The 22,552-nt window shown below is 43.7% G+C and overlaps 3 protein-coding genes and 1 long non-coding RNA gene across 4 annotated transcripts in view; 1 reads left to right on the top strand and 3 right to left on the bottom strand.

The window, feature by feature from the left end:
* LOC126634340 (nudix hydrolase 2-like) overlaps positions 1 to 22,552 on the top strand; it is a 34,159-nt gene that overhangs the window by 6,217 nt on the left and 5,390 nt on the right. The window contains exons 3-4 of the mRNA XM_050304857.1: positions 3,481 to 3,546; positions 3,768 to 3,905. Coding sequence (XP_050160814.1) covers positions 3,481 to 3,546; positions 3,768 to 3,905 — 204 coding nt within the window. The remainder of the gene's footprint in view (positions 1 to 3,480; positions 3,547 to 3,767; positions 3,906 to 22,552) is intronic.
* On the bottom strand, positions 3,951 to 10,735 carry LOC126634343 (uncharacterized). Its single transcript, XM_050304860.1, has 2 exons — positions 8,693 to 10,735; positions 3,951 to 4,135 (listed from the first exon to the last, which is right to left on the bottom strand). Exons 1-2 carry the CDS (start codon positions 9,485 to 9,487, stop codon positions 4,055 to 4,057), a joined length of 876 nt encoding a protein of 291 aa, XP_050160817.1. The 5' UTR covers positions 9,488 to 10,735; the 3' UTR covers positions 3,951 to 4,054.
* On the bottom strand, positions 18,240 to 19,509 carry LOC126634342 (uncharacterized). Its single transcript, XM_050304859.1, has 2 exons — positions 19,234 to 19,509; positions 18,240 to 19,153 (listed from the first exon to the last, which is right to left on the bottom strand). Exons 1-2 carry the CDS (start codon positions 19,459 to 19,461, stop codon positions 18,500 to 18,502), a joined length of 882 nt encoding a protein of 293 aa, XP_050160816.1. The 5' UTR covers positions 19,462 to 19,509; the 3' UTR covers positions 18,240 to 18,499.
* Positions 19,533 to 20,993, bottom strand: LOC126634348 (uncharacterized). Its single transcript, XR_007627299.1, has 3 exons — positions 20,859 to 20,993; positions 19,796 to 19,951; positions 19,533 to 19,709 (listed from the first exon to the last, which is right to left on the bottom strand). It is a non-coding gene; the product is annotated as an uncharacterized LOC126634348 (long non-coding RNA).

The following is a 22,552-nucleotide window of genomic DNA, read 5'->3' as shown; positions in this document are numbered from 1 at the left end:
ATTCATTCAATTAAGGAATTCGAGAACCATAAACCTAGAAAAATAGGGGGTAGGGCCGGCCACTAGGGGTGAACACCCTAAAAACATATCTAATTTATTCATCCATATGAGCTGATGCCTCCTGAAAATCTAATATCTCCATTAATGTAGTTGCATCTTCCGGATGATCCACATGTGCAAAGTTAGACTCACGACGGAAATGATACTTAGCAATAGCCTTAGGGGAAACTCGGCATACGCGTGACGAATGATCCCTTGATTCACAGCGATAACATATGTCCAATTTAGTAGAAACGCGTTGAACGAGAGCTTTACCCTTGTTCTTGAAGTTTAGGGCCTTAGGGGCTAGTGGTGGACGCTGCTGGGTCACATTTTTCCCCTTAGGTGCGGCACTCTGTTGACCTTGGGACCATGGTTGGGCTTGTCGCCCATTGCCATAGCCACAACGATTCATTCGTCGTTTATGGCTGCTAGAATAGGTCGCGTGCGCTTTAGGCACGGCGTTCGAGCCAGTTGGTCGCGATTGATGATTCTTCATCAAAAGTTGGTTCTGCTTTTCAGTTAGAAGTAAAATAGAGATCAAATCCGAAAACCTGGTGAATTTCTGTGCCCTGTATTGTTGCTGCATGACAATATTAGTGGCATGGAAGGTTGAATAGGTCTTCTCCAGGAGATCTAATTCAGTTAGTTCCATTTTGTAGAATTTCAACAGTGAACGAATTCTACAAACTTCAGAGTTGTATTTATTCATGGACTTAAAGTCCTGGAAGCGAAAATGTTGCCAGTCATGCCTTGCATCAGACAAGTATATGTCTTTCTGGTGATCAAAACGGTCGGCCAGAGCAAGCCAGAGGGTACGTGGGTCCTCCTCGGCGAGATACTCAATCTGAAGTGCATCATGGATGTGTCTTCGAACGAAGATCATTGCAATAGCCTTTTGAACTTCGTCAACAGGTTTTTTAGCGATAGGTGTCTCGATGGTGGCTCAATGCCCTTTGCAGTTAGATGAAGCTTCACGTCTTGAACCCACTTCAGATAGTTTCTTCCAGAGACTTATAGAGCGGAGAAATCGAGCTTGTTTAAGTTCAACATGTCCTTAAAACAGAGGGAAAAACGTGAGTAGTCATATGGTAAGCCATAGACATAAATCGTAGAATATACAGGTTTTATAGACATGTATTGGTTTAATTTATGCATGAAAACTACAGGTTTCATGTGGTATGTTTTGAATGAAAACTTCGGGTTTCAAATGCATTAAATTTGAAACTACAGGTTCAATTTAGTTTTATAAACAATTAGTTCATAATGAGAGGTTCCTGCAAGAAACACATAATGCAATATACTAATTTAAATATAGTGGATTTGAGGTTCTTTGGAACTCAAGTGTGAGAGTTTCGTTACTACGAAAGTATGTCAAGGTTCAAAGTATAAAAATAAATTATTGAATCGTTAATGTCTAAAAGTGATATTTAGGTCAAGAATTTTGGATTCATTATCAGATTAATGGATTGCAAATTACTTTTAATTAATTCAATAAATTGGGCCATACAGGGTCGATTGTAGAAGCTAAATAACATTAAAATAATATTATTGGGTCGAAAAAAATAGCATAGCCCAAAGACGGGCTGGGTGTCGTGAGTAGGCAAGGCCCTAAGGCCTCGGGGGTGGACTGTAGGCTAAGGGCCTGGGTGAGGGAAATTAAGAGCAGCCTAAGTTGCAGGATAAAGCCCAGCCCCGTGGGCTGGTGTGTGGGTTCGTATGGGAGCCCAGCGGCATAGGTTGGCTTCCTATGTTGCGAGCCACAAGAAAAACTAAGCCCAATCAAGTGGGACAAGGACCCATCAAGCAAAGCTTGCCGTGAGTTTGGTATGGATCCAGGAAAGCTGCGAGCCTTCTTAGAGGTAGAACTGGGGCTTTAGGCCCATGCCAGTCAATCAGGCTGAAGACCTAAGGGTCCAAATAGGTGCAGCAAAGCCCAGAGGGCTGCTGCCGATATTGTGCCACAATGGTGGAGCCATACTATGTCCAATTTCCCTTAGGGTTTAGGAAACCCAAATTTGCTTCTAATTTATTTTATATAATTTGACTCATATATTTCACATAACAATTTAATTGTGCGATGCATGAAACAAATATATATATATATATATATATATATTGACAAATATATGAACATATACAATATATATATATATATATATATATATATATATCGTAAGGAAAATATAAACATAAAGGGGTTCATGCATCATGGGGAATGTTTTTATGCTTCGTGGACGTTTCAAATATCTTCTTTTATTTTAAGCGTACCTGATTAGCAGAAAACAAATAAACCTTTGAATTTGGTGGACGATAGCCTCCTCCTACGATGCGTCAATTCCTCAGCTTCTGACAAGAGTGTGCTGATAACGTGTTGTAGGCCTATTTGATTGAATGATCTAGGGTTTAGAGAGAGAGAGGGGGCCGGCTATGGTTAGAGAGAAGAGAGATTGATTTAATTGTGAGGTGTGTTTGATTCACCCTATTGTGCCTTTATTTATAGTAGTAGGATAGATAAAAACATTTCCCTTTAGGATTACAACATTTAATAGGTAATCTATTCCTAATAAGAATATAAGATACATTCCCAGATTCTCTAGGATTTATACAATCACATTCCTATTCTAAATATGACTGCAACAGCTTTCCTTTTCTTCAGGCTGGTCCTAAGATTTTTCAAGCCCGGGCGACGATGTAAAAAAATGTGGCCTAACTTTATATAAGAAAATTATTTGTTTTCATACATAAGATTTCGATAAAATTATACTTAAAAAAACACTTCAAATTCAAAATAATTTAGAAACACGGAAAAACTAATTTATTTTATATCGAGAGAAGGAAACCAAAAAAACTCGGGGCTTACAAGTAGATAGATGATGAGTTTTGTCCTTCTTTTATTTGAACTTTTAAACCTTTTGATGACATGTCATATGATTTACAAATTTAGTCTCCACATTACTCTTTGTTGAATGTTAGACTTAAATTGGAATGAATGTTTAAAAACCGCTATCCACATAGCTACTAGCTAGTATTTAAAAAGAAATTAACAACCAAATATAATTTGTGAAAATTGAAAAGAATAAACATGCACACAGCATTTTGAACTCAGGACATTTTGTTAATTTTAAACAACAAAAAACATTGCTTCTAATTAAACTTCTTGATCATTTAGCCAAATTTTATAAATTTATACTCTTATGAAAAGAAATTTGTAAAAATTGAAAATTTAATAAGTAAACATGCTGTTTTGAACCCAAAAACTCCTCATTAATTTCAAACAAACACCAGTTTTAGTTAAATTTCCTTGTTATTAACTAAATTTTATAAATTTATACTTTTATGAAAACATAAATAAGGCCCTGCCCTTCTTCAATCTCGTTAAATGTCTTGTGTGTCACTTGATGCTGACGATGTGAAGGTTGTTTACTTTGTTTTTTGTAGGGGAAGAAGGGCGTTTGGATCAAATTGCCTATCGAACGGTCAAATCTTGTTGATGCCGCAGTTAAGGTACAAGAGATTCTACTGGCCTAGCTCTTCTGAATTACCTCAAGGATATTCTTGATTATTTATTTGAAGCTGTTAGGAATGTAACTTGTCTAGTAGTCTAATTGTTTTTATAATCGCACAATCCGGCACCAACACTCGGGCGGGCTGGCTGCATGCTTAAGTATAGCTGTTTTGTTCTCTGATGTCCGACAACACTCGGGCTTCTTTTGTTACTTGTGCAGGAAGGATTTAGGTACCACCATGCTGAATCAGATTACTTTATGCTTGTACGTTGGATTCTCGAAACTGATGATAGACTCCCTGCAAATGCTTCGCACAGAGTGGGTATTGGCGCTTTTGTCATGAACAGTAACAGAGAGGTATACCTTCTGCACATGAATCTAGGCTCCCTTTTGTTCTGAACATATATACAACAACAACAACAACAACAAAGCCTTTTCCCACTAAGTGGGGTCGGCTATATGAATCCTAGAACGCCATTGCGCTCGGTTTTGTGTCATGTCCTCCGTTAGATCCAAGTACTCAAGTCTTTTCTTAGGGTCTCTTCCAAAGTTTTCCTAGGTCTTCCTCTACCCCTTCGGCCCTGAACCTCTGTCCCGTAGTCACATTTTCGAACCGGAGCGTCAGTAGGCCTTCTTTGCACATGTCCAAACCACCGGAACCGATTTTCTCTCATATTTCCTTCAATTTTGGCTACTCCTACTTTACCTCGGATAACCTCATTCCCAATCTTATCCTTTCTCGTGTGCCCATACATCCTACGAAGCATCCTCATCTCCGCTACACCCATGTTGTGTACGTTGATGCTTCACTGTCCAACATTCTGTGCCATACAACATCGCTGGCCTTATTGCCGTCCTATAAAATTTTCCCTTGAGCTTCAGTGGCCTACGACGGTCACACAACACGCCGGATGCACTCTTACACTTCATCCATCCAGCTTGTATTCTATGGTTGAGATCTCCATCTAATTCTCCGTTCTCTTGCAAGATAGATCCTAGGTAGCGAAAACGGTCACTTTTTGTGATCTTCGCTAGATTGCTCCGGTCATTAGTGTGGATAAGTATATAAATGGATAGAGATAGGAAAGCAAACACAAGATGTACGTGGTTCACCCAGATTGGCTACGTCCACGGAATAGAGGAGTTCTCATTAATTGTGAAGGGTTTACACAAAAGCAAACACAAGATGTACGTGGTTCACCCAGATTGGCTACGTCCACGGAATAGAGGAGTTCTCATTAATTGTGAAGGGTTTACACAAGTACATAGGTTCAAGCTCTCCTTTAGTGAGTACAAGTGAATGATTTAGTACAAATGACATTAGGAAATATTGTGGGAGAATGATCTCGTAGCCACGAAACTTGTAAGTACCGGAGTGTGGTATCGTCTTGACTTGCCTTATCTGTCTCATAGGTAGATGTGGCATCTTCTCTGGAAGTACTCTTCCTCCATCCAGGGGTGGTATCTGTAACTGGTGGAGATGCACAAGGTAATGTATCAATTTCACTTGAAGCATACTTGTAGTTTCATGCTTGGTCAAGCGCGATACAAACCATGTAGTAGGAGTCCCCCAAGTCGCCGAGCTAGGGGATCTGCTGAAAGAGGTGACAGACAAGGTAAGCAATCAGAGCTCCGGCTGATTGTTCACATTCTCCCTATTTTGCAGGCAGCATGAAGGATAAAGAGAAGAAAAATGAGGAGAGATGATATGGGATACTTTTGCTTTTGAAGAAGTAACTTTCCACAGGCTTATTCTTGAACTGGGCTGGAGGGTTTTCTGGTTTCCTCCAGAGTATAAGGCCGACTGAAGAATTTGAGCGTCAAAACAAGTCCATCAAATCTAGAGTACGTTCGACCCTGCTGATATGGGATACTTTTGCTTTTGACAGAGTAGTGGATGTATCGGCACGTGTGCTGTTACGCTTGTCTCCACATGCTTCCTTGTATCCTTCTCACTTGCCCTATTTGTTCCTCAGGCAGATGCGGTATCTTCCTTGGAAGCATAAGATGTTGAAGATGAGTACTCGAGAGCAATGCCAGGTAAGTAATCAGGTAAGGGGTTCCAGGCAGTCAGTTCCTGGCTGGAAGCTTGATTCTAAGTGCTGACTGATTGCTCTCTTTCTCCTTGTCTTGCAGGTAAGAACAAGGCCAAAGGAAAAGACAGGGAAAAAGCATGATATGGGATACTCTTGCTTTTAACCCTGATGATATGAGATATTCTTGCTCTAGTATAGCTTGTTTACAGAGGTATTATCGGGGGGAAAGAAAGCTGAATATTTCGAAAGGCTTCGTTGGGAGTGCCCTCTCAGATAAGAGAAAGGGTTGAGCATTTTTGCAGGTCTGCCTGTCCGTTAGGGATGGAGGTCGACATATATAGGAGTCTCCCTAACATCAAGTAATAATGTTATTCCTATACCCTGCTTGGTTATAGCACGGTAGTGGGAGCTGCTAGCTTCACATGTTTTAACTCTGTCAGAGCACTTTGAAAAAGTGGTCTGTGGTATCTGGAAAGCTGATGTTGCGTGTGAAGATTACAGACAAGCTTTATCCAAGGAGATCCAGCTCTTGAAGTTGGGAAAGTGGTGCCTCTTCGATTTTCGAACAAGCAATCCTGTCGGGGATCTGGCTCTCGAGATTCGGAGAACGATGCCTCTTCGATTTTTAAGAAAGCAATCCTGCTGGGGGTCTGGCTCTCGAGATTCGGAGAGCGGTGTCTCTTCGATTTTTTAGAAAGTAATCATGTTGGGAGTCTGGCTCTCGAGATTCGGAGGGCGGTGCCTCTTCGATTTTGGAGCAAGCAATCTTGTTGGGGGTGTTTTCTCGAATGTGAGTAAAGGTTGGGCGTGTTTGCTAGTTTACCTTGCCACGAAGCAGAGGTTGACACACAGGGACTTTCCAATTATCCAGCAGTGGTACTGTTCCTTTACCTTCTCTTCGATTTTTGAGAAAGTAATCATGTTGGGAGTCTGGCTCTCGAGATTCGGAGGGCGGTGCCTCTTCGATTTTGGAGCAAGCAATCTTGTTGGGAGTGTTTTCTCGAATGTGAGTAAAGGTTGGGCATGTTTGCTAGTCTACCTTGCCACGAAGCACAGAGGTTGACACACAGGGACTTTCCAATTATCCAACAGTGGTATTGTTCCTTTACCCTCTCTTCGATTTTTTAGAAAGTAATCATGTTGGGAGTCTGGCTCTCGAGATTCGGAGGGCGGTGCCTCTTCGATTTTGGAGCAAGCAATCTTGTTGGGAGTGTTTTCTCGAATGTGAGTACAGGTTGGGCATGTTTGCTAGTCTACCTTGCCACGAAGCACAGAGGTTGACACACCGGGACTTTCCAATTATCCAGCAGTGGTACTGTTCCTTTACCCTTGTGGGTAATAATATGGTAGCTAGACCTTCAAAATTTATGTGTTTAAACTTTGTTAGTGTTGTTTCTTTGCAATTCTTTTACCCTTCTTGGTTAGAGCGATGTAGTGGGAGCTGCAAGCTTCACGTGTCTCAACTTTGTCAGAGAACTTTGGCAAAGTTATCTGTGGTACCCATGAGCTACTGTTGCGTGTGGGAAGTGGGTGATTGAACAGTGCGATTCATGTGCTTTCTACTTCGTCAGAAATCTTCGACAGAATGCCCATAATTTCCGCAAAGCTGAGTGTGCGTGTGACAGGTGCTGACAAGGCTGGGAAAGTAGGTGCCTCTTCGATTTCTGAGATCGGCCCTCGTGGTCTCTGAGCAGCCCAGCTTTTGAGAAAGCAAGCCTCTTCGATTTCTGAGATCGGCCTTCGTGGTCTTTGAGCAGCCCAGCTTTTGAGAAAGCAAACGCTTCTTCGATTTCTGAGATCGACCCTCGTGGTCTCTGAGCAGCCCAGCTTTTGAGAAAGCAAACGCCTCTTCGATTTCTAAGCAGGCGCCTCTTCGATTTCTGAAGCTTCGTCGAGTGCAGATTTTTATAGGGGCTGACATTAAGTTCCAAAGCACACTTGAATATCCACCAGTAGAAGCTCCATTCTTGCACTTCTAAGATCTTGATTTGTCCGACCTCTTCTCTCTTCAACACCTTTGAAAATGTCTGGCCCCTCCGACCGTCGTTTTGACTTGAACCTTGTTGAAGAGGCAGCCCCGCCTTCTCCAGACAACATATGGCGCCCATCCTTCGTCTCCCCTACTGGTCCTCTTACCGTTGGGGATTCCGTGATGAAGAATGATATGACCGCTGCGGTAGTGGCCAGGAACCTTCTCACTCCCAAAGATAACAGACTACTTTCCAAACGGTCTGATGAGTTGGCTGTTAAGGATTCTCTGGCTCTCAGTGTTCAATGTGCAGGTTCTGTGTCTAATATGGCCCAACGCCTATTTGCTCGAACCCGCCAAGTTGAATCATTGGCGGCTGAAGTGATGAGTCTCAAACAGGAGATTAGAGGGCTCAAGCATGAGAATAAACAGTTGCACCGGCTCGCACATGACTATGCTACAAACATGAAGAGGAAGCTTGACCAGATGAAGGAATCTGATGGTCAGGTTTTACTTGATCATCAGAGATTTGTGGGTTTGTTCCAAAGGCATTTATTGCCTTCATCTTCTGGGGCTGTACCGCGTAATGAAGCTCCAAATGATCAACCTCTGATGCCTCCTCCTTCTAGGGTTTTGTCCAGTACTGAGGCTCCGAATGATCCCCCTCCGGTGCCTTCTCTTTCTGGGGCTCTACCGACTGCTGAGACTTCTCTTAAGCAACCTTTGTGAAGGCTCCCTCTTGTTTGTTTAATTTGACTCCAGTATATGTACATATTTGTAACTTATCATGGATATCAATAAATAAGCTTTCCTTCATTTCAACGTATTGTGTTAAATACACCAAAGTCTTCTTCGCTAAGTTCTTTGAATTTTCTTTTGTTGAAGCTTGTATGTTGAAGCTTTATGAATAGAGCATATAGGTTGAGGTAGTGTTCCCTTAATTTCCCGAGTGAGGAAAACTTCTCGGTTGGAGACTTGGAAAATCCAAGTCACTGAGTGGGATCGGCTATATGAATCTTAGAACGCCATTGTGTTCTGTCCTGTGTCATGTCCTCCGTTAGATCCAAGTACTCTAAGTCTTTTCTTAGGGTCTCTTCCAAAGTTTTCCTAGGTCTTCCTCTGCCCCTTCGGCCCTGAACCTCTGTCCCATAGTCGCATCTTCTAATCGGAGCGTCAGTAGGCCTTCTTTGCACATGTCCAAACCACCATAACCGATTTTCTCTCATCTTTCCTTCAATTTCGGCTACTCCTACTTTACCCCGGATATCCTCATTCCTAATCTTATCCTTTCTCGTGTGCCCACACATCCAACGAAGCATCCTCATCTCCGCTACACCCATTTTGTGTACGTGTTGATGCTTCACCGCCCAACATTCTGTGTCATACAGCATCGCCGGCCTTATTGCAGTCCTATAAAATTTTCCCTTGAGCTTCAGTGGCATACGGCGGTCACACAACACGCCGGATGCACTCTTCCACTTCATCCATCCAGCTTGTATTCTGTGGTTGAGATCTCCATCTAATTCTCCGTTCTTTTGCAAGATAGATCCTAGGTAACGAAAACGGTCGCTCTTTGGTATTTCTTGATCTCCGATCCTCACCCCTAACTCGTTTTGGCCTCCATTTGCACTGAACTTGCACTCCATATATTCTGTCTTTGATCGGCTTAGGCAAAGACCTTTAGATTCCAACACTTCTCTCCAAAGGTTAAGCTTTGCATTTACCCCTTCCTGAGTTTCATCTATCAACACTATATCGTCTGTGAAAAGCATACACCAAGGAATATCACCTTGAATATGTCTTGTTAACTCATCCATTACCAACGCAAAAAGGTAAGGACTTAAGGATGAGCCTTGATGTAATCCTACAGTTATGGGAAAGCTTTCGGTTTGTCCTTCATGAGTTCTTACGGCAGTCTTTGCTCCTTCATACATATCCTGTATAGCTTGGATATATGCTACTCGTATTCATTTCTTCTCTAAAATCCTCCAAAGAATGTCTCTTGGGACCCTATCATACGCTTTTTCCAAATCTATAAAGACCATGTGTAAATCCTTTTTCCCATCTCTATATCTTTCCATCAATCTTCGTAAGAGATAGATTGCCTCCATGGTTGAGCGCCCTGGCATGAACCCGAATTGGTTGTCCGAAACCCGTGTCTCTTGCCTCAATCTATGCTCAATGACTCTCTCCCAGAGCTTCATTGTATGACTCATTAGCTTAATACCCCTATAGTTCATGCAATTTTGTACATCGCCCTTATTCTTGTAGATAGGCACCAAAGTGCTCTTTCGCCACTCATTCGGCATCTTCTTCGTTTTCAAAATCCTATTGAAAAGGTTAGTGAGCCATGTTATACCTGTCTCTCCCAAAACTTTCCACACTTCGATTGGTATATCGTCTGGGCCTACTGCTTTTCTATGCTTCATCTTCTTCAAAGCTACACCCACTTCTTCCTTCCGGATTCTACGATAAAAAGAGTAGTTTCTACACTCTTCTGAGTTACTCAACTCCCCTAAAGAAGCACTCATTTCATGTCCTTCATTGAAAAGATTATGAAAATAACCTTTCCATATGTCTTTAACCGCGTTCTCTGTAGCAAGAACCTTTTCATCCTCATCCTTGATGCACCTCACTTGGTTTAGGTCCCTTGTCTTCTTGTCCCTTGCTCTAGCTAGTTTATAGATATCCAACTCTCCTTCTTTGGTATCTAGTCGCTTATACATATCGTCATAAGCCGCTAACTTAGCTTCTCTCACAGCTTTCTTCGCCTCTTGCTTCGCTTTTCTATACCTTTCACCATTTTCATCGGTCATATCCTTGTATAAGGCTTTACAACATTCCTTCTTAGCCTTCACCTTTGCTTGTACCTCCTCATTCCACCACCAAGATTCCTTTTGGTGTGGGGCAAAGCCCTTGGACTCTCCTAATACCTCTTTTGCTACTTTTTGGATACAACTAGCCATGGAATCCCACATTTGGTTAGCTTCCCCCTCTCTATCCCACACACACTGGGTGATTACTTTCTCTTTGAAAATGGCTTGTTTTTCTTCTTTTAGATTCCACCATCTAGTCCTTGGGCACTTCCAAGTCTTGTTCTTTTTTCTCACTCTTTTGATATGTACATCCATCACCAACAAGCGATGTTGATTAGCCACGCTCTCTCCTGGTATAACTTTGCAATCCTTACAAGTTATACGATCCCCTTTCCTCATTAGAAGAAAATCTATTTGTGTTTTTGACGACCCACTCTTGTAGGTGATCACATGTTCTTCTCTCTTCTTAAAGAAGGTGTTGGCTAAGAAGAGATCATATGCCATTGCAAAATCCAAGATAGCTTCCCCATCCTCGTTTTTCTCCCCAAAACCATGGCCACCATGAAAACCTCCATAGTTGCCTGTCTCCCTGCCCACGTGTCCATTTAAATCTCCTCATATAAATAACTTCTCCGTCTGAGCAATTCCTTGCACCAAGTCTCCAAGGTCTTCCCAAAATTTCTCCTTCAAACTCGTATCCAACCCTACTTGAGGTGCGTACGCACTAATCACATTGATAAGTTCTTGTCCTATTACAATCTTGATTGCCATGATTCTATCTCCTACCCTCTTGACATCTACAACATCTTGTGTCAAGGTCTTGTCCACGATAATGCCAACACCGTTTCTCGTTCTATTTGTGCCCGAATACCATAGTTTAAACCCTGAGTTTTCTAGATCCTTTGCCTTACTACCAACCCACTTAGTTTCTTGTAGGCACATAATATTTATCCTTCTCCTCACCATAACTTCTACTACTTCCATAGATTTTCCCGTCAAGGTTCCTATATTTCACATTCCTAAACGCATTTTGCTCTCTTGAACTCTACCCTTCTGTCCTAGTTTCTTCACCTTCCCCGTCTAATAGGATCAAAGTACTTTGTTTGTACCATACTTGACCAATCCCGAAACTACCGAGCACCGGCCAACGCTATACTGTCAAGGACCCAGAAGAGTTCCCCTCCGACCAGGAGGCCAATCACTACTCGACACGTGTCAAGATTAGAAGCCAATCAGAGCGCAGCACGTGTCAACATCAAGAACCAATCATAACATGACACATGTCAATGTGACAAAGCTACAAGTTTTTCTATAAATAGGGGTCATTCCCCCACAATATTGCCTAATGCCATTTTGTGTTAAATCATTCACAAGAACTCACTAAATTGAGAGCTTGATCCTTTGTACTTGTGTAAGCCCTTCACTACTAATAAGAACTCCTCTACTCCGTGGACGTAGCCAATCTGGGTGAACCACGTACATCCTGTGTTTGCTTCTCTGTCTCTATTCATTTACGTACTTATCCTCACTAGTGACCGAAGCAACCAAGCGAAGGTCACAAAACCTGACACTTTCTGTTGTACCAAAGTCTTCGCTTATTTTGTGCATCAACATTTGGCGCCGTCTGTGGGAAGCGACACTTATTCCTACTCTCTTCAGCTGTGTCAAGCTGGTTTCTATCATTCGTACACTTTCTTTTGACCAGGCATCCCTCTCCAACATGGGAAGCGAAGGAAGCCACAGCACACAGAATGACACCCCCCTTGCACATAGTGCGAAACAACGAAAGAAGGAAGGAAAACGAGTTCTTCTTCAAGCTAAAGTCGATGAGTTGGAAGCTCAGAACAACAAGATAGCAATAAGAAATGAGGTCCTCCAGGAGCAATATGAGAAGCTCTTCGAGACACTCCACGAAGCTAGGCAAGCTCAGACACGCGAGCTTGTTGCCCCCGTGGAGGTCAACCATCAACTGGGTGCCCTCCAACATGGAGGGTCACATGCATTCGACATAGATATCCCTGATAGGGAACAGATTACCCCTCGACTTGATAATCAACATGAGGCTTCTCTTAACCCAGTTGCTTCGACCCGAACCATGAGAAGTGGAGGGAGACACCTCTTTACTGAAGGGGCAGAAGGATCGAAAGCCGTCTTTCGCGATTGTCGGGATTTCCTGAAGCAACGTCGAGAGAATTCCATCCATATAAGCTCAAAGATTAATGACCCAAGGATTTCTGAGAGACTCGGTCCCCTGCCACGGCCCAAGCCGGCCACCAATTTGGGGAAGGGGCAACAAGTCCCAGAGAGACATGAGGGTACAGGGGACTCAGAGGTGTTCCGACAGACATACCCTGGAAGCCAGTACAGCGAGTCCAGGGAAAAATCACATGCCCTTGATCAAACCTTCCTAATTCCAAGAGGAGATGGAGATTTACGAAAGAAAGCTCCAGTGACACATAACTCCGCTCAGGACCCCCTTGTCCTACAACTTCTTGAGGAAGTAAACAAGTTGAAGGCTGAACGTCAGGCTGAAATACCTGACTGGAACCAACCCAGGCCTGGCCCTCTTACAAGGAGGATCCTCAACACCCCCCTTCAAGCAAAGACAAAGCAAAAGCTTGGCTTGCAACTTTATACTGGAAAAGAGGACCCGATTGAGCACCTTAACCTCTTTGAGTCCACCATGGCATACCGGATGCACACCGACGAAGAGCGATGTCTTCTCTTCCCCTCCACCCTCTCTGGTGGAGCTCTAAATTGGTATTGTCGTCTTACACCTGAGACGGTAGACTCATTTGAGGAATTGAGGAAACTATTTGTTTCCCAACACATTTTCCAAACCGATCGCTTGCACTCTGCAGATGACTTGTACACTATCCGCCAGAAGCCAGACGAGTCATTACGTATGTATGCTGGCCGCTTCAGCCATGAATACTCCCGGTGTGCCGAGGCAGATGACAAGACTGCCCTCAAAGCCTTCACGGCAGGCCTACGTGATTGTTTCTTTAAATACATGATCAATGCCAATACTTGGAAGACTTACTCTGAGGTGATGGCGCAGGCTTATAACCATGCCTCCGCCGAGGCAAAGACATATCAGGGGAAACCCCCTACAACCATCCTTTATCAACAAGTGGGAGGTGGAAGCCAGACTCACCTAAATGAGAAGACCTCGACTTCCCAAACAGCAGTGGCACATCCCCATGCCTTGCATAATGCTTCACCGAATCAACAGACATATCAATTTCAAGGCAAGAGGAAGGATTTCCATCCTCACCACTCTCCTTTCAGTAAAAAGAGTAAGGGACACTATCCCGATAACCAAGGGTATCGCCACAATAACGCTCGCCCCCAGGCAGTCAATGCAGTGGGTCAAACCCGCGTCAAGATACCCCCTACCCCAAGGTATGAGACATACACGCCCTTGAATGCCACATGCGCGGCCATTTACCCCAGCATAGCTCACCTGATACCAAAACCAAAGCCGAGGCACCCAGATTACACGCCCCCGAATAACGCGGGCACGTTTTGTTGCTACCATGAGCATAACGGCCATGATAGCGAGAAATGTATCATCCTCCGTGATCGTATTGAAGCTTTGGCACGAGAAGGAAAAATTGATCAATTCCTTCTTCACCCTCAAAGGGATAACCGTAACCAACGCCAGGTGAATGTCATATATTCCATAAGCGGCGGCACACCCATATCTGAATCTTCCAATAGGGCCATGAAAAACAGTGAACGAAGTCTGAGGCCTGGTCACCAAGTGTTTCACGTGGAAGACATCAGGGGAGGGAAGTATCAAAAACCTAACTGGGATCCGATATGTTTCTACCCTGAGGAAGAAAGAGGCATCATCTACCCTCATAACGACCCATTGATCGTGGAGGCTCACATAGCCAACTTTGATGTTCGACGAATCCTCGTAGACACAGGGGCTTCGGTCAATATCATGTTTGCCGAAGCTTTCAGGGCGCTCAGTGTAGCTGAACACTTGCTCGATCGCTCGATTTCTCCTCTGATAAGCTTCTCCGGTGATATCGTGCAACCCTTAGGGAGCATACATTTACCCTTTACTATTGGTACATGCCCTTACACGGCTACCATTACCACTAACTTCCTAGTGGTTGACTGCCCAACGGCATACAATGTCATCTTTGGGCGCACAGGCATCAATGATCTCAAGGCTATGGTATCCACGCATATGCTGTTGATGAAATTTCCAACCCCCCATGGCAACGGCTACATCAGAGGAGATCAGCTTAGTGCACGATCATGTTACAACACTTCAGTTAAGCAACAACACTTGCCCGGACCCAAGGAAACCCTGTCTGTACATGACCAAGTCACAAAGACCAGCCTAGATGAAGTGAACTTGGATCTTCCTGATAGCAACAATCAACCCGATGATCCTCGAGATGACTCTTTCACCCAGCAAGCCCAACCTGCTGAAGAGTTGGAGAAGGTACCTATCTCAAGAGATTATCCAGATCGCATGGTGAAGATTGGCACCACATTGTCACCACCCCTTCGGTTAGCATTGATATCTTTTTTGAAAGAGAACACTGAAGTCTTCGCCTGGTCATACGAGGACATGCCAGGCATCTCTCCCGATGTCATCTGTCATCGTTTGAGTATTGACCCCAAGATCAAGCCGGTGAGACAGAAGCGAAGATCTTATGACGATGAACGATACGAGGCAATGAAAGCAGAAGTTGAAAAACTCAAAGGCATAGGCTTTGTCCGCGAAGTCAATTACCCGACATGGGTAGCAAATGTGGTCCTTGTTAAGAAAAATCCGACCAAAGAAAGTCTTTTGCTTCAAAAGGTCTTGTGGAGAATGTGTGTTGACTACACCGACCTAAACAAAGGGTGTCCGAAAGATAGCTTCCCTCTTCCTCTTATTGACAGACTTATAGACTCTACGGCCGGGTGTGAACTCCTAAGCTTCATGGATGCTTACTCAGGATACAACCAAATCCTCATGAACCCTTCGGATCAAGAACACACAGCCTTCACTACCGACAGAGGACTATACTGCTATAAAGTCATGCCTTTCGGCCTAAAGAATGCAGGAGCGACTTATCAGAGACTAGTCAACTCAATGTTCGCCGAGCAGATTGGGAAGAGCATGGAAGTTTACGTTGATGATATGTTAGTCAAGAGCAAACATGCTGACCAACACATCACCAACCTATCTGAAACTTTCACTATTTTGAAGAGGTATCGAATGAGGTTAAACCCCAACAAATGTGCCTTCGGCGTAGGCTCTGGCAAATTCTTAGGTTTCATGATTAGCCAACGAGGCATTGAAGCTAATCCCGAGAAGATCAAAGCAATCCTCGACATGAAGGAACCGGTAACTTCAAAGGACATCCAGAGCCTTACTGGCAAGGTGGCAGCCTTAACCAGGTTCATTTCTAAGGCCACAGACAAATGTGCTCCCTTTTTTAAAGCACTTAAGGGAAGTAGGAAGTACATTACATGGACTGATGAATGTGCCGAGGCATTCAAAAACCTCAAGGAGTACATGAGTAAAGCCCCTCTACTCTCCAAGCCCGAGGTAGGAGACATTCTCATTATCTACCTATCGGTATCAGCTTCAGCCGTAAGTTCCGTTCTCATTCGAAAGGATGGGAATATTGAGCGACCTGTCTACTACGCTAGCAAAGCCCTACAAGATGCGGAGACACGATACTCCAACATTGAGAAATTAGCTCTAGCATTGGTCATGTCTGCTCGGAAACTTCGCCCTTATTTCCAAGCACACGTCATCATCGTGCTTACCAATCACCCTCTTCGACAGATACTCCAGAGTCCTGACACGTCTGGGCGAATGATCAAATGGGCGATAGCATTGGGTGAGTTTGACATCTCCTACCAACCAAAACCAGCCGAAAAAGGTCAAGCAGTAGCAGATTTCATTGCCGACTTCACATATCCGGTTGACATTGCTTCTACACCTGAAGCAGTGGCTTCATTACCCCCGGAAGCTCAGAAGGTAGAATCAACGACCTCAGCTTGGAGTCTGTATGTTGATGGCTCATCCAACCAACAGGGCTGTGGAGCGGGACTAGTCTTGACTACGCCCGACAAGGTAGCAATGGAGTATGCTCTTCGTTTCAAATTCAAGGCATCAAACAATGAGGCCGAGTATGAAGCCCTTCTGGCAGGATTACGTTTGGCCAAACACCTCGGGGTTAAACAAATTGATATTTTCAGTGACTCCCAATTAGTGGTCAACCAGGTTACCAACAACTTTGATGCTAAGGACAGCTCCATGGCAGCATATCTTGCGCAAACACAACTTTTGCTCAAGCACTTCCACTACCAGATCACCCAAGTTCCTCGAGCGGCAAACAGTCATGCAGACGCCCTGGCTCGCCTCGCCTCAGCTGTGGAAGACAAGATTGGAAGAAAAATTCATGTCGAACTGTTGGCAACACCAAGCACCATGGCCGCAGAAGTATGCAACTTACAACAGGGGGATAGTTGGATCACCCCGATCTATAATTTCCTTGCTCATGGCACCCTCCCAAATGATAAAGTCCAGGCTAAGCAAATTCGATACAAGTCTACCCGCTACCTGATCATCAATGATCAACTCTATAAGCGAGGTTTTAGCCTGCCATACTTAAGGTGTCTTACGCCTGCCGAGGCGGAAATCGTCCTTCGGGAAATACATGAGGGAGTCTGTGGAGATCATGCTGAATCTCGGTCCCTAGCACACAAGACTTTTCGCCAAGGATATTACTGGCCAACACTCCACCAGGATGCCATCAAAGTATCCCGCTCATGTGACAAATGTCAACGATATGCAACTATTCCTCATTCCCCTCCAGAGCCTCTTACTCCTATGATCAGCCCTTGGCCCTTCGCCCAGTGGGGACTTGATTTGATCGGCCCAATGTCGGCAGGGAAGGGCAAAGTCTGTTACGCAGTCGTTGCAGTGGACTACTTCACAAAGTGGGCCGAAGTAGAACCCTTGGCAACTATTACTGAGGCAAAGATAGAAGACTTTGTGTGGAAGAACATCCTTTGTAGATTCGGCATTCCCAATGCGATAGTCACTGACAATGGGCGACAGTTTGACAACAAGAAGTTCAGGTTGTTCTGCTCTAAGTTCAACATCAACTTATGCTTTGCCTCTCCAGCTCATCCCCAGTCTAATGGACAAGTTGAAGCCATCAACAAAATAATCAAGCGCACTTTGAAAACCAGCTTGGACAAAGCTAAAGGCTGTTGGCCAGAATTTGTACCCCAAGTTCTTTGGTCATATCGCACTTCATATCGGACTTCAACAGGAGAAACTCCATTCTCACTTGCCTTTGGCACAGAGGCGGTTGTCCCTGTTGAGCTCGAGCAAGCAACATTCCGAGTCCAGAACTACATTCAAAGTGAAAATGACAAACAACTCACCCTCAACTTGGATTTAGTCGAGGAACACAGAAACCAAGCTCACTTGAGGAATGTCGCCTACAAGCAGCGCATCTCCAACTATTATGACTCTAGGGTCAAGCTTCGTTCTTTCAAAATAGGAGACTGGGTCTTAAAGAAAAGATTACTCTGCGACAGAGTCCCGAGTGAAGGCACACTTAGTCCAAACTGGGATGGACCGTATGAAGTCATTGGCATCAGTCGCCCTGGCTCTTACACACTTAGAAGCTCCGATGGCAAGACCCTTGGCCATCCATGGAACGCTGATCACTTGAAGTACTACTACAAATAGACTCACGATGTACAAGTGTTGAGCTATAGCCGTTCGGCATCCTATGTAATGAAGGCCATTTGGCAATGAATTCAATAAAGAGGTAATTTAGCCAACTCAGCCCTCACTCTTTTACATTCCTAGCAAGGGAACACTCAAGTGTTGAAACCTCAAAGCAGATATATCCAACACGAAACAAAATCTAAGTATGTGTCGACAAGACTATACAAAGAAAGGAACAACCAAACAATGGCTTATATCCAAACAATAGATCTATTCATACATAGCCAAACATGCATTAATAATAGTGCAAACACTCATAAACACCTAAAATCCAAAACTCTCAAGCTTATAACATGGGCACATGTTATACACACATCAGACTACTACATCCAGAATACATGCAGATAGTAAAGACACTGCTATTCATTCTCATCTGAAGCCGAACCCCTGGCAGTATCATTCCGCGTCCTACCATCATCCTCTGCATCCCCAAGATCCTCTTCACCATGCTGAGTCTGTGCATCAGCACTACCTTCATTATCAGACTCATCTTCGCTGCTAGGATCAACAGCAAGGACAAATGTCTCGCCCTTTCGATGATGCTCATCTATATCTTCGTGGTATTTTCGAAGAATGCTCCCATCATCATAACGATCAAGGACGGCCATCCATTTCCTTTTTTCAAAGCGAGCTTCTTGAGCACAGTAGGGTTTAATAGCAAGATGAAAGGTCGAAGAACTTAAGTATTCTTGCACAGCAGCCTCCCTTTCAGTTGGAATGCTCTTCTCCAGTTCAGAAATCTCAACTAAGGCACCATCCAATTCTCCCCTAACCTTGGATACTTCCAAGGTAGCCACCTCCAACTGTTTTTTAGTTGCCTCAAACAATTTCTTAAGCCTTAGGTTCTCACCATTTCGCCTTTTCAAGCTCTCCATGGTTTCATCCTTCAGTTGGAGAGCCTGAGTCAAAAGTCCCTTATTCCTTCGGGCCTCGTCCACAAGCTGCTTATTCTCCTTCAGTTTTGCCTTGTACCGCTCAACCTCTTGCAGTCTGTCGTGATACTCGGCCATGACCTGCATGGCAAGACGATCATCACTACCTAAATAATGATAATAAAGAGGAAAAAGTAAGGAAATGACAAAGTAACACTCACATATGAAGACAGCTTCAACATCCGGTCGCAATCCGATTCATCCTTAGCTAAGGGCTCTCCGAGCTCATCGAAGGCGAATCGACGCCCTGCCAAGCAATTGTTGATATCCCCAAAATCCTTTGGCCGCGTGGCAACCCTCAAGTCCTTCCACGGGACACTGCCAGCTCTTTCCTTGCCTTTCCCCTCATGGCGGGAACCAGGATCACTTTCCTGGACAGTGTGCTCCATAGTAAGAGGATGAGGCAACAGTCGGCTCCCTTCTCCTGCAACTACGGCAGTAGCATTATCAACAGTCTCGACTCCAGTCTTCCTAAAGGCAGGCCCCTTAAGGACCCCATCTTGGGACTTAGGTCTAACGGATGGTTCCCCTCGGAACTTATGAATTTTCTTATGCGGTAGGATGTCTTCCGAAGGAACTAACACTGGTGCTTTCCTTTTATGGGTGCTAGTCCCTGTTTTCTTGCTTACCTTCTCCACTGCATAAGGAAAATCAAAATAAGAAATACAACTTTCCAAATAAAGTAAGGAATTGAGCTAAGTTTACATGAAGGATACAACTTACTCGATCGTCCCTGGCTCTCGGAAACTAAGGGTTGAAAACCGTACCGACGAAATAAGGGTCGTAGCTTGCTTAAGTGTCTATCCTCTTTGGGCACCCTCAACACCTTCTCTATGTCAGATAGCTCCTGCCCAAACAGTTGGATGGTGCCCCGCGTCACTACATGAAGCAAAGTGTTAGAAGCAAGAAAAGACCACAACAAATAGCAAATAGTACGAACGGTTGATACGTTACAACCTACAGTCTGGAAGTGAGTAAGCACACGTCGCTCAGGCGTGACACCCTTATCATACTCCCAATCATTATACAGAAAGCACCAACGGTTTTTCCATGTGTAGTATGCCTTTTTCTTACCATACACAATACGCTCTCTCTCACTTCGACATGCACACTCGGCATAACCAGTGCATGATTTTGCTGGGCGCATCTTGTAACAGTAACGCCACTGATGGAAGGAAGGCTCACACAACCCACACTCCATCCAAATGATATAAAATCCAATCAAAGTATCCCAGAAACCAGGATTGAGTTGCCCAGGTGCATATCCGATCAAAGATAACATCTTTTGCAACCACGGATGTAAAGGTAGTCTCACCCCTAAAGTCAGTAATATCTGGGTGTAGAACATAACATGACCCTGGGGAGGCTCAGAAGGCCATTCTTCATCATGTACCAAACGTATCCCTACACTACGAGGGATATTACATGACTGCCTTAGCGCCTCAACCTGCTTCTCATTATCTAACAAGTTATTCTTTAGATGGTCTGCTGTGAACTCAGAGCGAACTATGGGTATGGCATCAAAAACAACCCCCTCACCCAACGCCATGGAGGAAGAACTAGCAATAGCTAAAGTTTGATGGTTGGGAAGATCATCCAATGTTTCTCTAGTACCGGACTCTAACAAAGACCCTGAAGACTCCGACATTGCAGACTCAGACTTAGAGCTAAAGCTAGAAGAGCCCTCATCACTAGAACTTCCAGGCTCTGACATCTACAATAAGAAGAAACAAATTCTATCACTACATGCATGATCAAAACATAAGGAAGTTCCTATATTACCCACATGAAGATGGTGCAAAGCGATGCCGGAACCCTTCTCAATCAGAAAGCAATCCGTCTTCCACAGTCACTACAAAACAAGCAAATGAAGACCGTGTCAAGCGCCAAAAAAAAAAAAAAAAAAAAAAAAAAAAAAAAAAAAAAACAGCTTCATCCAAAAAAGCTTCACCCGAAAAGCTTCACCTCCAAAGCTTCACCCACAAAGCTTCACCTCAAAAGCTTCACCCACAAAGCTTCACCCAAAAAAGCTTCACCTCCAAAGCTTCACCCACAAAGCTTCACCTCAAAAGCTTCACCCACAAAGCTTCACCCAAAAACGCTTCACCCGAAAAGCTTCACCTCCAAAGCTTCACAAGGGCCCAAAGCTTCACTTAAAAAAGCTTCACCTCCAAAGCTTCACCCACAAAGCTTCACCTAAAAAGCTTCACCCACAAAGCTTCACCCAAAAAAGCTTCACCCGAAAAGCTTCACCTCCAAAGCCTCACCCACAAAGCTTCACCTCAAAAGCTTCACCCACAAAGCTTCACCCAAAACAGCTTCACTCGAAAAGCTTCACCTCCAAAGCTTCACAAGGGCCCAAAGCTTCACTTAAAAAAGCTTCACCTACAAAGCTTCACCTAAAAAAGCTTCACCTAGAAAGCTTCATCTACAAAGCTTCATCTACAAAGCTTCACCATCAAAGCTTCACCTAGAAAGCTTCAACACCAAAGCTTCACCTACAAAGCTCCAACACAAAACCTTGCTCCAAATAAACAAATTTTGTTCACACAACCTAAACATTTTTTGTTTTACACCCACAAGGGCCCAAAATCTTCCTTCTTATTTATTCACTTATATATGTTCCCAAACATATTATGATAGATCAAATAATAATTCAAAGTCCAAAATTTAGTTATGGACAAAAATACAAGCAATTCACCAGTACTGAAGTTGCTACAAAAACTGGAATCTTCCCCAGCCTAGAAATCCAACAAAGCTTCGCCTCCTTTTCTCTATCAAATTTTTGCAGCTGCTGCTTCTCTCCAATGGAGCTGAATTTTGGACACCCTCTAGTTCTTGAGCAGATGAACAACTTTCAAGAAGGAACCATTTCTGTTTGAGCCACGGAAATTAAAGTGTTGAAGCTCCAAGCATGACAGTCGGATTCTTGCAGATTTCGAAGCTGCTGTGATGTTTCGAAGATCTGGAAATATTTAACCATTAGTTCATTCTGAATTTTTGATATGTTATGAAAGAGACGATGAGGAACAACTTCAATGAAGAAAGCATGCTGATCTGAACAATAGAAAATAGAGTTTCAAAGCTCACAACAAATCTGACGGGTTGACAGAAAAATAATAACCAGTCACTCATCATACCTGGATTTCTGGAATTATACTGCTCCGAGGGACCTCAAATTTGGATATGTTGTAGTTCACAAGTTAAGGAACAACTTCGATGAAGAAAGTATGTTGATCTGAGCAAGAGAAAATGGAGTTTTTGAAGCTCACAACAAGTCTGACGCGTTGATATACAAATGACGAACAATCACTCATCATACCTGAATTTCTGGAGTTGTACTGCTCCGATGGATCTCCAATTCGGATATGTTGTAGTTCACGAGCTAAGGAACAACTTTCATGAAGATGGTTTTGCGATCTGAGCCACAGAAAATGGTGTTATATTGAAGAAAAGCTAAAGGAAGACTAAAGCAAAGCA

Source organism: Malus sylvestris, chromosome 9, assembly GCF_916048215.2.
Source record: "Malus sylvestris chromosome 9, drMalSylv7.2, whole genome shotgun sequence".
Classification (NCBI taxonomy): Eukaryota; Viridiplantae; Streptophyta; class Magnoliopsida; order Rosales; family Rosaceae; genus Malus; species Malus sylvestris.
This window is presented reverse-complemented; position numbering and strand designations above follow the sequence as displayed.